The following is a 15594-nucleotide window of genomic DNA, read 5'->3' as shown; positions in this document are numbered from 1 at the left end:
CAGAATCCTACAGATCCTAAGCCAACGTAGGATCCCTTTAAATGTGTATTCACCAGCTCACTTTTCAATCATCACATACAGTGAAATAGCATCCCTTCCTTACCTGAGCAGTCTTCTGGCTGTAGAGAAACAAGGGGACATGTTGCCAGCTCAGTGCTCTCATCATGCTGATAAGAATCTAGCAAATGCAACAGAGAGAAACTCTAGTAAGCCTGAGGGGAAATTAAAAAAAAAAAAAAAAAAAGAGAGAGAATGAAGCAATCACCCTAGAAAAATATTGCAAAGGAGAAAAATAAGAAATTAGAAAGGAAAGGAAAAATATGGACAACATAATCCATATTGTCTGCAAAAAACAGAAAATGTTTCTTGTATAGAGGTGGACGTAAAGTGATATAGGAAATCTATCTGCTCCATGTAAATTTATTAAATGAAACTCTCTTTTTCTCTTTCTTTTAGATAAAAAACCTCTTCATGAAATAAAACCCCAAAGTAAGTTATTTTTCCTCTTGTGAATATAATTTATTCTCATATTTGCTGCCTTACTGTTGTATTTGTTTAGGAGCCAAAGAGAATGGGAGGTTGTAGGAAAAGACCCAGGGTTTTCAGGGCACCTCCTCCTTGGGCTTGGGTCACAGATCAGAGGTTGAAATCGAAAGGACATATACACACCCCTGCCTCAGAGTAGGAGTAAATCTCCCCTGTGATGCTGCCTGCCTCAAAGTCCATTTCTCTGCAAATGCCGTCTAGGATTCTTATTGCTGAGCAGATTGGTAGCATTAAAGTTAATAAATATTTGCCAGTACAAGCTTTCATGAGAGCAGCCTTGGGCAAGAGCCGAGACTGACTCCGAGCCTCTGCACCTAGGAGGAGACGGGGGCGCCTAACACGCAACCGAGAAATCCATGGCAACTTGGTAGGTTAGAAACCAGGATTCTACAGTGAAATCAGCAGAAACTGAAAATGTTGGTGGCCGTGCCAGTTTGAGCTCCCCACATGCAGGCTTGGTTCCTGGGAAGGCCCGCCTTTGCATTATCTCTATCTTACACATCCAGTAGATTTGGGCATAACAGCACAGTGAGAATGGTTAGCATCTCGGCATTTGACCCTAAGGTTTTCAGTCATGGCTGAACTTTAGAGCCACCCGGAGGCCTTTTAAAAACCCCAGTTCTCAGGCTGTACCCCCAGACCAATGGAATCAGAATTGGGGTGGGTTAGAATCCCTATATTTTTGTTAGGATTTTAAAACTTTAATGCATAGTTCAATATGTAGGATTTTTTTTCTTTTTCTTTTTCCTTGAAGTATATATGATTATGTTAGTTTGGGGGTATACAACATAGTAATTCAACTTTTATGTACATTAGGAAATGATCACCATGATTAAATCTAGTTACCGTCTATCACCATACATAGTTATGACAATATTATTGATGATATTCTTTATGTTGTACTTCATATCCTGTGACTTATTTATTTTATAACTGGAAGTTTGTGCCTCTTAATCCACTTCACCTATTTTGCCCATTCCCCACCCCTCTGGCAACCACCAGCTTGTTCTCTGTATTTATAAGTCTGTTTCCGTTTTATCTGTTCATTTGTTTTGTTTTTTTAGATTCCATGTATAAGGGTAGGAATGCTTATTTTTAAAAGATCCTCAGACTCCAATGTGCACCTTGGGTTGAGAGTAACTATCTTAGAAAAATATTTCTCAAAAAGCAGATCAGCAACCGTGTGCATCGGAATCTTGGGGTTTGGTGGGAGCTTCTTAAATACACCCCATCTCAGAATAGGACAAATGAATTCGAATCCTCGGCATACGGGGTGGGGGGGGGAGGGGATGGCGAGGCAGGGATGTGCCTGAGAATCTACACTTTCATATGTTCCCCAAATGATTCTGAAGCTCTCAGAAGTATGTACAGCATCCTAGGGAAACCTCCAGATAGAAGGGCCTCAGCAACACAGCTCTTAGCAATAGAAGAGTTACTGAGCTGCCCGGTTGGTTTATAAATAAGCTTGTAGAAGGTGTCCTGGCCGGTTATCTACCATTTTCGTATAAAATGAATGACTTTTGATCTTTTAAATCCTAGGGTATTATAATTCAGATAGCTTGGGAGAGCTAATAGCTTTTATTAGCTAACTTCTTGGAAGGAATTAAGGATTCCTTCATGTGAGGTTAGATGGAAATAGGAGCTTTGGGACCAGGGTCAGGAGACATGAAGAAAGATCCAGGAAAGCCATTGTTCATACTTTGTTACGTTGCTTCAGGCAGGCTTGAGATACAACAATGCCGTTACCTGCAGAGTCTGAGAACTTTGCAGAACACCCAAAAACAAATATCCTTTTTTTTTCTCCCTGAGGTCCACTGCCCATAAAGTCATTACTGGTACTTAGCTAGTGGTCCGCTGACCTCCTGCATGCCTGATTTTGAATTCAGAGAGGTTGGAGGTGGGGAAAACTGGTTGTAGATGCATGTGTATGTGTGTACGTTGAGGGAGGGAGGAAGCAATCGGGTTGGTGAATATTTGGTGTGTGCCTCTGTCCAGATCTCAGGGTGAGAGCTGGAGTAAATAGACCCCCAGCTGCCTCCCAGTGACATAGCCAAGCCACCCACTGATCCTCACGTATGGCACCAGCAAGATCATGAGTATCCATGTCGTGGCCACCGTGAGAGTTACTTAGAAATGTGTTTTTTAAAAATTAATTTCATGCTTAGTTTGTGAGTCCTGTGCCATTCTAATTTGGTTACATTTGTACTTCCAGCCATAAACCCCACACTAGCTATTTCTAGCCCTCAGGGACTCCTGAATTAGTTTTTGCTTGGGGTTCTCGCTCATGAACACCATGCTTAATTGCTGGATACTGCCACGGAATCGCTTAAACTGTTTTAATTTGTGATTTCCTAAAAATAAAACCTGAACAGAATCAATGTGATTGCAAAAGGCTCCCAGAGGAGTCCAGCCGGGGTTCTGTAAAATGCATGGTTAGGAGTGCGTTATACAAATTCAGGCTGCGGTTGTTCAGTGAAAGAGGGGCTTAGTTTAAGACTACATGAATCATCACTGATGCAAAATCAAAGTCAATTATGAAGATAATTGAGAAACAACCTGTTCCTGTATATAGCTGTGCACATGATTCTCCACAAGGCCTGGTGGATAGAAAACATCACCCAGAGCCTCGCACGCAGTCCTCCGTGAACGGGTGGGCCAAGGAGCAAGCTTTGAGTTGCAGGAAGGTGTAAGGAGAAAGTGAAGTCTTAGGATAACTGCTGGCAAGTCATAATGACAAACTGGGGGAAATATGTGCGCCGCATAGCTCATGAAAGCACTTATTGTAAATGAGATAATTTAATCAATTATGTTTCCTAATGTACTAAACCGAATGTTTCATTTTCTGCTTCTGCACATCTTAAATTATCTTCAGGTGCTTTATGAGATTTAATCATAGTTAATAGAAACTTCATTACCATCAAATGTGCTTTCAATAAATGTTGTGTAACAATGTCAGGAGGTGCAGTAAAATATAGTAGGTTCTGAATGGCAAACACGCACCCCCAGAGTCAGACTGAAAAACGGTTGCGTTCAGACAATGGGGCTCCTTGGAGGCTTGGGGCCGCGGCTTTCCGAGAGGCAGTGGCTTCCTGAGGAGTGACTCATCCAGCACGTTCACCTTAGGGATGAAAAGGATTTCTCTGTCCCCTAAAGAAGTAACCCAGGACCACACACACAGCCTTCTCTTCATCTCCTTCCCGTATAGTTGTTTTGCACTGGGTACCGATGGCACGCATGCTAAGCACAAACCCAACGAACACTTGCAGAGTCAGCCATTTCCAGGACGGCTCCAGATGAGTGTCTCCCAATTACTTGAATCTTAACTGTCTCAGAATTGAATCTCTCCTTCTCCGCCCCTGTCCTTAATCCTGTCCTGCTTCCCATCTTCTCTAGTTCGCTCAGTACCTCACCATCTCTTCACTTTGTCCACGTGCGAAACTTGGGCGCCCTCTGAGAGCCCTCTTTTTCCTTTCTACTACTCGTTACTCATTACGTCCTTACAGTCTGTTATTCCATCCAAACGGAGTTCATGTTCATCACCGACTCTCCGTTTTCACACTGCCCCTCTCTGTCCCTCCATTCACTCAACAGCTGTTGACTGAGCGCTTACCATGCTGTAGGAAGCAGTTGTAGAGAAGCGGCCCTGAGAGGGACAGGTACAGATTCTGCTTCCACAGAGCATACAGTTTGAGTAGAGATGGATGGATCTAGGCAAACCAGAAAACATATAGTGCTAATGGTCAGTGTTGTGAAGAGAAATAAAGCAGGGTGAGACATTCCAGCAGGGCTGAAGGGAACGTTGCTTTTTTGGTAGAAGGTGTTCAGAGCAGATCTCTGTATTAAAATTGCATTTAAGAAGAGACCTCGGGGGGCACCTGGGTGGCTGGGTCGGTTGAGCATCTGACTCTTGGTTTCAGCTCAGGCCATGATCTCACCGTTTGTGAGATCAAACCCCACGTCCAGCTTCTCCCTGACAGCCAGAGCCTTCTTGGGATTCTCACTCTCCCTCTCTCTCTCTGCTCCTCCCCTGCTCGTGCTCGCTCTCTCTTAAAATAAATAAATAAACTTTAAAAAAAAAAAAAGAGGAGACCTAGAAAAAAACCCAAAAAACAGAAAAGACAAACAAACATTCTGGATGTCTGGGGAGAGAGCGTTCCAGACAAAGGGAACACCAGATGAAAAGGCTGTGAGATGTGAACGTGCTTGGAATGTCTGAGGAACAGCAGGCAGGACACCTGGAGCAGAGTGGCAGAGGGAAAGGTCCTAATAGTTAAGACCAGAGAAGTGGGATGAGAGAGGAAACTGCCACACGGATTATAGGCCGTTGTCATGACTCTGACCTTTACTCTGAACCCCTCTGAGGATTTTTTGTCATAGTGACATGACTTCGTATTTTCAAGGATAAACTCTACCTGCTGTGTTGAGTATAAATACATAGGGGATCAGAGTGGAAGCAAGACCTGTTACAGTGATGCATTGTAACAGTAATCAGTAAGAGTAATCTAGGCTATTACAACACCTAGGCTCTTCCAGTAGCAAAGTCCAAGATGATTGTGGCTTGGGGTAGACACGGGGCATTAGACATTGTAAAAATGGGTCATCTTGGCATATCTATTGAAGGCAGAAAGAATTTGTTGATGGGTTGGATATTGAGCATGAGAGAAAGAAAGGTATCAGGCATGATTTCCAAAGTTTGGCTTTGCAGCTAGAAAGATGGGGTTGCCATTGCTGATCCAGAGAGAATGTGGTATAGCAAATCTACACGGGGGATCAGGAGTTCAGTGTTCCTGACGCTAACTTTGAGATACCTATTAAACATCTAAATGGAGAGGTTGAGCAGGCAGTGGAATTATAGGAGTCTGGAGGTCGGAGTCCTGGCTGGTGACATAAATCTGGGGCTTGTCAGTGTCCAGATGATATTTAAATCCGTTAGGTTGAAAAAGATCCCCGGATAATGAGCCTGCATGGAGAAGGGACGATAGCGGACGACTGAGCCCTGAAGGGCATCAACGTTTAGATGCAGAGGAGGTCAGAAGTCACTGCAGAGAAGACAGAAAAGTTACAGCCAGCATAGTAAGAGAAAAACTAAAAGAAAATGGTGTCCCAGAAGAAAATTTAAAAAGTTGAGGCCGTCTGCATTCCTAATTAGGATTTCTGCAGTTGCCTCCCTGTTTCCAGTCTTGCCCTACACCAATTTATCTGATCTTTCTAAACACGGATTCTAGTCATACCACCTGCAATATTTAAAGCTCTTCAATTGCTTGGGGGCGCCTGGGTGGCTCAATCGGTTAAGCATCCGACTCTTGACTTCAGCTTAGGTCATGATCTCACGGTTTGTGAGTTCCAGCCCTCGTAAGGCTCTCCACTGACGGTGCAGAGCCTGCTTGGGATTTTGTTTCCCTCACTCTCTGTCCCTCTTCTGCTTGCTCTCTCTCAAACTAAATTTAAAAAAATAAACTTAAAAAAAAAAAACAACTCTTCATTTGCTCACCAGTATTTATAAAATAAAGTCCGAGTTACTGAATATGTATATGATCTGGTGTCAACTTTCTTTTCTTAATCCTATCAGCTTCTCTCAGTCAGTTTAATCATTAGGTAAATTCCTGCCTGCTCTCCAGTTCCTGTCTTCTGCAGTCAAATAAAGCTTCTGAGCTTTCAGAATACCCTCTGCCCATTTGGCATATAGTGCCTATTACTGATACATTCTGTTACTTCTCCATGAAAACTCTTTTTCTCCACCGAATCCTTGTTAGACGCATTCTTCCTTCCAATTTCAGCTTGCATTTTACTTGCTCTGCAAGGCCTTCCCCCCACCAAGGCTGCATTGGTGACTCCTGAAATGTACCCAGGATCAAAGTATTTCCCTAATTCTGTACTATATTTTCATTGCCCTTGTACTGGTCTGGATTCCCTTTCTTATAGACACCATCTCTGCCTGTAGGCAGACAGTATAGAGTCTTACTTACTCTTCCACCTGTAGCATTAACCACTAGCCTAGTATTAGATGTTCAAAAACCACTTGAGTTAATGCCTTACATCCTCCTGAAAACTCCTCACCGGGCCTTTTACTGTTCAGGTGAAAATAAAGTCTTTGCTTCTAAATATTTATTTTTACTCATTCATATGCTAGCTGTTTATTATGCAGTTCTATATAAATAGTCTTGTCCCAGTGAAATGTGAGGGAAAAAAATTAATGTTTCTTCTCCACAACTCCAATACAAGTTAGAAGATGATAAATGACTTGAGAAAAGGGGAAGAAAGGAAACAATCTTTAATAAGCCTTTGTTCTGTACCAGATAGGAAGTTAAAGCCTAAAAGGTGTTACTTCTCAGAATCCTGTCCATCAAAGAATGGCCCAAATGTGTCCTTAAAGTCTCAAAACTAAGTATGTGCTTCCCACCAACACCCATCCCATTCTGCGTCTTTTCCAAAAATACACTGGTTTCATCCACGGTGGAATCATGTGGAATCTACATCCTTTGTGATCTTCACAAAGGTTAGGGAATACCTCAGAAGACGTGTGGCCCACACTGCGTTTGGACATTCTTCTTTCAGGCTGTGAGGACTTGAATAGTGCCTTGATCCCATCGGACTGTTTGCGACTTTGGGACATACCTTTACATCCTCAACAGACTTCTAGGCTCTTCTAAACTAACGTTAGGCTACTGGCATCAATGCTCATCTTCTAGCAATGCTTTAAACATTTTTTTTTCCTAATCATTTTGCTTCATCTCCTGATTATTTTCTATTGCATAAATAGAACACTTTTTGCAAACTGCATGACTTACTTTGTCCTTCAGGTCACCCCCTACTGTGATCAATCCAACCCATCTTTATAGGCAACATTTGTCATTTTCTTAGCATCTCCAATGTCCTTATTATCCAATTTTCATCCTATCATAAGTGTGTGCCTTTTCGTACTACCGTGTTCAATGACATTGTTGACTCTGCCCTTAATGCAACAGGATTTTGTTCATCATGTACCTCAGAACTGTGCAGAGACAGGAAAGTAGCTGGTTGACCAATGTGTTCTTCAGCATCAGAATAACCCGGGTCCCTTATTAAAATGTGAATTCACAGGCTCCGTCTCTCCACCTGTGTGTATTTTCAAAGTTGATAGAGTTTTTGGCTTCAGTTTTTAGGATAGGAAATTAAATAAGGTGAAGTCATTTTCTCAAAAGCTGGACTTCAAATCCTACTTTTTTCTTTACTCTAACCCCTACCTTAACCCGGTCTTCCTATCTGATGGGAAAAAGCACAGATATTTTGTAGCCAAATGTAGAGTTACCAGACAAAACAGAGGACCCCTAGTTAAATTTGATTTCAGATAAATAAATTTTTAGTATAAGCATATCTAGATATTGCATGGGAGATACAGTAAAATTATTCATTGATCTGAAATTCAAGTTTAACTGCGTCATATCTTTATTTGCTAAATCTGGCAGCTTTGCTTAAAAGGAGAAATGTGCATATCAAGAAACGTTTTATAAAATAGGCTCCCTAATTGTCAATCTTGGAAGAATGGTTAAAATTGAAAGAGATATTGGAGGGGAGAGCCTTTCAGTAGGAACAAAACCTCTGAACCAAAAAAAAAAAAAAAAAAAGAAAAACTTGCCTGAAGTACAAGGTCTACTTGAAAAAAGGAGTAATCAGACTTGGCCAGAGAGTAGGGTCCATATGGATGAGAAATGGGCAAAAGTTGTTGAAAACTGGGGTGATGTAGAGCATAAAGTGTCTTGAGCCGTAAGATAAATCCCTTTTGGAGTGGAATCACTTCATACTAGAGAGTTGTCTAAAGATGTTAGAGTGGCAGTACCAGAACTGTGGTACTCTTCTTAAGAAGAGTAATCCAGTGGAAAATGGCTCTGAGTGACCAAAGACTGTGTCCTAGGTAAGATGAGACTGTACAATGTGAGCGTCAAGTAGGGTGTCTCCTATGGAAGTGGAGATGCGAGAGGCACTGGAGATGTAATGAGTAAGGCGTGTGAGTGGTTTGGGGAAGAATCAATGGGGACAGAATGAAAGACGACTCTCCATTCTCACTCATGGTGTCACATTACCTGAAAAAGGGAATTCAAGAGGAGAAAATATTTGAAGAGATAAGAATGACAACTCTGTAAGTCAGATGACCAATTTGAGATGTTAGCACAACATGCAGGTGGTTTCGTCCACTGAGCAGGAAGGAGATATGGGATCAGGTCTGCGCACAGGAGTCGAGGCAAGATATCTCCAATGGAGAGTGTTAGGCATCAAGGAAATAGCACTGTGAACAATTATCCCATTATTTTGGCAAGGGGACAGGAAGAGGGCTAAGAACTGAGCTTTGAAGTCTGTTTATAGAACGTTGAGAGTGAAGGGTAGTTACTAAACAATAAGGAAGAAGGGAGGTGAATCCAGTTTAAGGGACTTTTTTTTTTCCTCTCTGGAAAGAGGGTTGGCTTGGCTTGTCTACTGCTAGAGAGTAGTGGAAAGGAATAAGACAAAGAACATTACTATTGATGCAGTAGTTATAAACAACTGTCAAGAAGGAACAGTGATTTGGGGGAAAGGCAGACTTTAAAGGGTAAGAGAACAATCAAAGGACATAGAAATACTGGACTAATTAAATTATCTGCAGCCTGACAACAGGCCAGGCAAATGTAAAAAGAAATGAAGTCAGTGTATAGATTCTGATAGGAAAGACCTACAAAATATTGTATGTAGAAAACAAAACAAAGTACAGTAAAGGAAATATAATATGGAGCCTTTAGGGTTTAAAAAATAAATAAATAAATAAATGAAGGATATTTACTCTTCTTTTTTTTCCCAAAAGGTCTCAAAGATATTGTCAAGAGTGATTACTTCTGAAGAAAGAGTAGTTGGAGAATGTGTTTTCTCCTTGAATACTGTCCCTTTTTATACTTACTTAACATTTCCTCATCTTAAATATGTATTTCATTCTTTTTTTCTAAATGTTTATTTTTGAGAGAGAGAGAGTGCGAGCCGGGGAGGGGCAGATAGAGAGGGGGGACACAGAATCCGAAGCATGCTCCAGGCTCCAAGCTGCCAACACAGAGCCTGACATGGGGCTCAAACTCCTGAACTGCAAGATCATGACCTGAGCTGAAATAGGATGCTTAACCCACTAAGCCACCCAGGCGCCTTTCATTTATTCTTTTAACAGGGACAGCAGCCAACCGATTAGGGCAATTATGTATTAAGAAAACATGCATTAAGAAATGTTGAATGTTAAAAACCAATGCTTTGAGTTCTTTTAAAGAAAGAGCTAAGGGGGCGCCTGGGTGGCTTGGTCGGTTAAGCGTCCGACTTCAGCTCAGGTCATGATCTCACGGTCCGTGAGTTCGAGCCCTGCGTCGGGCTCTGTGCTGGCAGCTCAGAGCCTGGAGCCTGTTTCAGATTCTGTGTCTCCCTCTCTCTCTGCTCCTCCCCTGTTCATGCTCTGTCTCTGTCTCGAAAATAAATAAACATTTAAAAAAAAATTAAAAAAAGAAAAAGAAAGAGCTAAGAACATGGGTGTAGAGAAGACCACATCTTTGAGAAGTTTATCTGAGAGGAAGTTGGGGGAAAGATTTGGGGAGATGTGAGTAAGAAGACCAGACTGTGTTTGGAGGCAGAGGGCAAGGCTCAGGTGCAGAGGAAAAGTTTGAAGATGTAAGACCAAAAGGGAATAATGAATGAGGCCAAGTCCCTGTGGAGGCAGGAGGGGACGGGATCATAGCTGACTTGATACAGAAGAGCAGCTCTTCCGGGAACAGAGAAAAAGGAGGAAACACTTGTGAAGGAGCAGAGAAATCCTGAGTGGTAGGAAAGTGAGCTCACATAGGACAGCCTCCCTTTTTTCAGCTAGAAAGAAGGGCAGGTGAGAAGGAGGGCTGCCGTTGAACTAGAACAGCGCCTGGCACGTAGTAAGCACTATTCAAAAATTTGCTACTTTTGTCCTTCATTACAACAGTAAATCAACAATCAGAGTAACAATAATGAGGTTTTTGATAGGAGATTAGAAAAGCTGAGGTGTTGATGGGTTACGGGGTTGTAAGACCCCAAGCACTGCAAATATAGTTGGAATTGTTCACTATGGTTGGCCACGGCTGACCATCCAAAAGCTATTTTTTGATGTGGTATTAAAAAAATTGCTTCTCAATGACCGCAAGTATAAACAGTATCTTCTATTATACTGTATTTCAACATCGAATTAAATATTTTGGCACGTGAGTCTGTATCCACAACACCGCCTGTGCAAGGGGCCAGGGGCAGGTCCTGAGATGGCCAGGTACTGGCTGTCTATGGGAGTTCAGCACAGCAACAGCGTCTTTAGCCTTCCATTTGTTTTGTCTCTCCTAGGCCTCTGTGTGAATTTTGATTGTGTGGATTCCTTAGCAATTCACTCTCTCTAGTATATGTCCATTCAAGTTATTGGTTTTTCTCCTGAAGGGGTAGCAATGGCCGTTCTGCAGTATTTAATAGGAGATAGAATATTCTGTGTTAGAAAGGCATTTGCTATGCTCCTTTGTTAATTTTCTGTAGCTATCTGATCCTATAAGATAGATTTCAATGTGATAATATAGTTAATCTCATAACATGAGACTTGAGTTATATTCCCATTAATTAGTGGCAAGAATAGGTCTTTCTGAGGGGAATCATGTGAAGAGAGAAAGGCAAACCATGTAAACAGCCCTTGTATTTAGTCCTTTGGGGACATCAGTTCCTCGCAACAACTAGGTGTGATGACAATTCATAAAGACATCGAGCTTATTGATCCCTGTCCCTTGCACTACGAAATTCAAAGGGGCTGTGAAAGGCTATTTAGACCATCTCACCAGCTTTGACCAAAAATAAATAAAATGACTGCAGACTATTGTAAAGTTATGCTGCTGCTTCTCTCTTTTTTTTTTTTTTAGAGGGAGACTTTCTGAAAGGAAGTGTCACAATCTCCCTCAGAACTACAAGCTTTTTTTTTTTTTAACAACCCTCATTGTAGAAAAGGTCATTTTAATATCTAACCAGAGTCCCAATGGCTGTCATAAAAGGCCACATCCTCCTTTTCAGTCCTTGTTAGAGATGGCAAAGAGTTGGTTACTAGCGTCATCGTAAAGGAAGAGTCATTCAGTTCCTACCATAGACCTGCTCTCCTCTTGTGACAACCCTCTCCGCATTAAAGATCACCTCCAGTCACTTTACCGCTCTGCCTTCTCTGGGCCAAGGGAACCCATAAACATTTCCTCTCCGGGGTCCTAATTTCCACAGAGCTCTATTAATCTGTGCAGACTGTCTCTGCAGATATCGTACACTCCTTTCCAGCAATGAACGTATTCCTCAGTAGTTCGTTAGTAATTTGGAATACAAGAAATTTCTCCGTCAGCTCTAGCTGGAGATTTTATGCAACAGTTTTTTGTTTGTTTGTTTGTTTTGTACCTCACGTTGCGTTCTTCCATGCTTACCTAGAGCTTTTGTGACTCTCGGTTCAAGGAAAATAGGGATGAAAACACAGGAAAGACATCAATAACACATTGATCTGTAAAGCTTCGTCTGTGAAACAAAGACCTGTGCCCACAGAAAGCAGAATAGCATTATCAGTCATGGGGTTATCAGTGCTTTTGTTCAAATTAACTTGGAGCAAACAAACCAGCAACACGTGTGTGTATGGGAGCCAGCGGACAGGTATAAACACATATGTGTGTTAACATAAAGCGAGTCCTTGCAGCAAGAACTCTGTAATCAACCTCAGACTGTGATTTCTTTAATACTTGTCTCCCCACAGTTGGAGACCAGGCGAGCGATCATAAATAGGTGCAATGGTGTGTGGATTTCTGTGGGAAATTATGGAGATATTACTGCTTTTGAAGTGTTTAAAGCAGTTAGGGAGAATGCATTGGCGCTCAGATAATTAAACAATAAAAAGAATGATCCAAAATGAATTCTAGGAACCCTAAGTGATCTGGGAGTTTCGAAGATCATGGTTGGGAGGGTTGGCTGGATTGGCAAGGACAGGGGTTTGGTTTTGTTTTGTTTACTCTTTTTTTTTTTTTAAGTTTGTTTATTTTGAGAGAGAGAGAGCACAAGTGGAGGAGGAACAGAGAAAGAGGGAGAGAGAATCCCAAACAGGCTCTGCACTGTCATCCAGAGCCTGATGTGGGGCTCGAACTGATGAACCGTGAGATCATGACCTGAGCTGAAATCAAGAGTCGGATGCTTAACCGACTAAGCCACCCGGGCGCCCCTGGACAGGGTTACCTTCTTGAAGGTGGGGGACCTTGAGCTGGCACGCGACCAAGGGTTTATTTTACAATGACCTGTCATACAGGGCTATTCACTAACAGGCATCCATCTGGCAGGTAAATTACAGTTGAATTTGGGGTGTGAGGCAGTGCTGCAGAGTGGAGCATGAGCATTGAAATGGACACGGAGAAAGCCATCAGGGCCTGGGTAGTGCCTGCACCACGCGATCATGTCCTTAGAACGACTCCCCTGGGAAGGACCAGTGGTGGCTTCTAACATTTGGACAAGTGATGACTGTGCGCACGCGTGTATGCAGTGACTCTGCAGCGGCTCCCCCTAAGTGCCTGCGTGCTCACGGACAGGCTTACACCCAGCGTCCTCCCTTCTCCCATGAAATTGTGGTGGCAAATATGGAACGAAATCTCAGATTCTTCTGGACCCAGTCCTGAACACACAAGAAAAGTGAATTGATTATGTTTATAAGCACTCAGGTATCCTTACAGGGAAAACCACTCTACTGTCCTGGAGGATGGATTAGAAAAGAGTGAGGCAGAGTGAGAAAAAGAAAGGAAGGAGGTGAAGTAAAAACAGTAGATAGAAGAACAAAAAAAAAAAAAAAAAAAGAAAGAAGAAAGAAGCACTGTGGCCCAACTTTGGAAGGGCTTGAGCTGTTGGTAAGGATGTCTCTTGAGATGTATACATGTGGCTTCGAGTATTTGTGTCTCCCTGTCAGGATCTCACCACTTGTCTTTTACCACCGTTAGAACCGTTAGACAAGAAACAACTAAGAATATGTTAATTCCTCCGTGCACCCTCATTTCCATTGCATGGTTGGCCCTCCACAAATGTTTGTGGAATAAATGAAATTATTAGATTCTGAAGGTTTTAATTCCCAGGACAGATTGTTCTTGTAAAGTAAACACCATTTTGCTTATCTTCCTGTAGGGAGTCGATTGACTTTTGTCTTTTAGATTAGACTGTCCCACCAAATGCCAGGGTGAGCCTTATAAGAACGCCGTGCTCTCCATACAGGTCTCTCCCCTTTCTCTCTCACCCCCCAGCTCCACAGTCCCCATACTCATTTTTTTTAAATTCTATAATTCAGTATTTCATTCTCTTAAGTCAAATAGATTCTGCAAATATTCCTGGGAAACGCACTGAACCATATCAAACACTTAAATCTCAGTCTGAAGGCCTAGGTAGGGTCCTTTCCTAAAGACAGGGTTTGTGTCTGAGAGAAGGGAGATTCTGCGTGTGTGGGTAGCAGGAGGGTGGAAACCTAGAAAACAAGACAGAAATACAGAGGAACTCACCCAACTGGTTCCCACTACTGTTTGGGCTCAGGATGTTCCTGTCTGGGGATGTCCATTTCCAGAAGTATTTTGCCCTGCCTATTTTTAGTACCTGGGAAGCGAAAGGGGTCTTTGGCTCTACTTTGCCAACTCAGCAGCTGCACTCAGTATGCTGCCAGGCTGTTTCTCTGTGTGTGCTCGGTTGCTGGGCAGGTGTGTTCTCCCCAGATACACCTTTTAAAATGATAGTGTCATCAGTCAGTAGTGCCCGAGGAACTGGTGGGAAGCAGGGGGGTGGGGAGGGGGAAGGCTAATTGGTTTCAATCCAAAGTTCTCTCCCTACTCCCGGTACCCTGGCTTGCTACCTCTGCGGTGTTGTGTCCTCTCTGCTCTGAGCACAGCGACTCCCTTCACGGAACTGAATTGGGTAGAGGGAGGGAGGGAACATCAGTGAGAGCCCAGCTGCCCCTCCCTTTCCCTGTGGGACACAGGCAGACACTGGCACTTTGGGGCCTGTGCTAGTCACCATGCACATGGTTCTGGGTGGCCAGAGCCGACCACACAGATGCCTCCATCCCTGTCCCTCTCCCGTGGGGACCCTCATGACATTGGAACTAAAACCTAAGTCACAGCCTGTTTCTCAACACCTCCTAGGCCGCTGTGGTTATTGAAAATGTCTTACAATTCTCTAACCTTTCAAATAACGTTTCTTTCGGATGGTTTCGCTCCCTTGCGAATTATTTGTGTGTGTTTACTGCCCTATTGCTGAACTGGTTCTGCTTGGTTTCCTTGTTCACTCTTTAATTTGGTGGCGCCTTATTTTACAGTCCACTAACTTTGTTGGTTAGTAGTACTCGTGTGATAACATAAGTACTGTATTAGGCTGCAGTGAATGCATAGTAAGCACCATGCAATTACCAGGTGAATATATGATAGCTCTGTTTTAGCCTCTAAACCTAATACAGGGTGACAGAGCAAGTACCTCTGGACCTATTATGTGTACTCACCCCATAATCTGTAAGGGGATGGATAACATAGCTGGCACTTGCCACCTTCTCTTTCCACATACTTTGCAAGATTATGCCTCTTGTAGGGTCGCGTGGCCTTGGATCAATCTCATGCTGAACTGCAGTAGCCATGATGAAGGTCTTCAGGAACGAACCACACGCAAAGTACAACTAGCAGACGAGTTGGGAAACAGCTACAACCTATCTTGGGGGTTGGGAAGACACCCACATTCTCAATTCAAACTAACGCTTTTATTTTTGCTTTGCCTATGCATTCAATAGGATGGAGTAGGAGAGGTATGGGAGAAACAGCATGTGCCCTTTTAGAGACCAGTCCTCTTTCGCAAAAATGTATTAAGTCTAGCATTTAATGGTGCTGGAAAACGTTGACTGTGGACATCGGAGCACCTAGGACCAAAATCTCCATATCTCACAACAGAAATTCTCTCATGATGATTGTAAATACGCTAACCTGATGTTGTCGATGTTCTCTTAAACTGAATGATTTGTGCCAAAGCTAAAATGCCTATTTG

At 42.7% G+C, this 15594-nt stretch overlaps 1 protein-coding gene across 14 annotated transcripts in view; it reads left to right on the top strand.

The window, feature by feature from the left end:
* Positions 1-15594, top strand: part of UNC5D (unc-5 netrin receptor D) — a 566092-nt gene that overhangs the window by 463318 nt on the left and 87180 nt on the right. For 8 of the 14 annotated variants that reach the window (XM_023252623.2, XM_023252624.2, XM_045055588.1 and 5 more), the window contains 2 exons: positions 457-489; positions 15344-15358. The exons of 2 other annotated variants lie outside the window; for them this stretch is intronic. In XM_023252623.2, the coding sequence (XP_023108391.1) occupies positions 457-489; positions 15344-15358 (48 nt within the window). The remainder of the gene's footprint in view (positions 1-456; positions 490-15343; positions 15359-15594) is intronic. 4 more of the 14 variants (XM_023252628.2, XM_023252622.2, XM_023252625.2 and 1 more) reach the window with 1 other exon arrangement.

This window comes from Felis catus, chromosome B1, assembly GCF_018350175.1.
Source record: "Felis catus isolate Fca126 chromosome B1, F.catus_Fca126_mat1.0, whole genome shotgun sequence".
NCBI classification, from domain to species: Eukaryota; Metazoa; Chordata; class Mammalia; order Carnivora; family Felidae; genus Felis; species Felis catus.
Note: the sequence above shows the minus strand (reverse complement) of the source record. Positions and strands in the feature narration are given on the sequence as shown.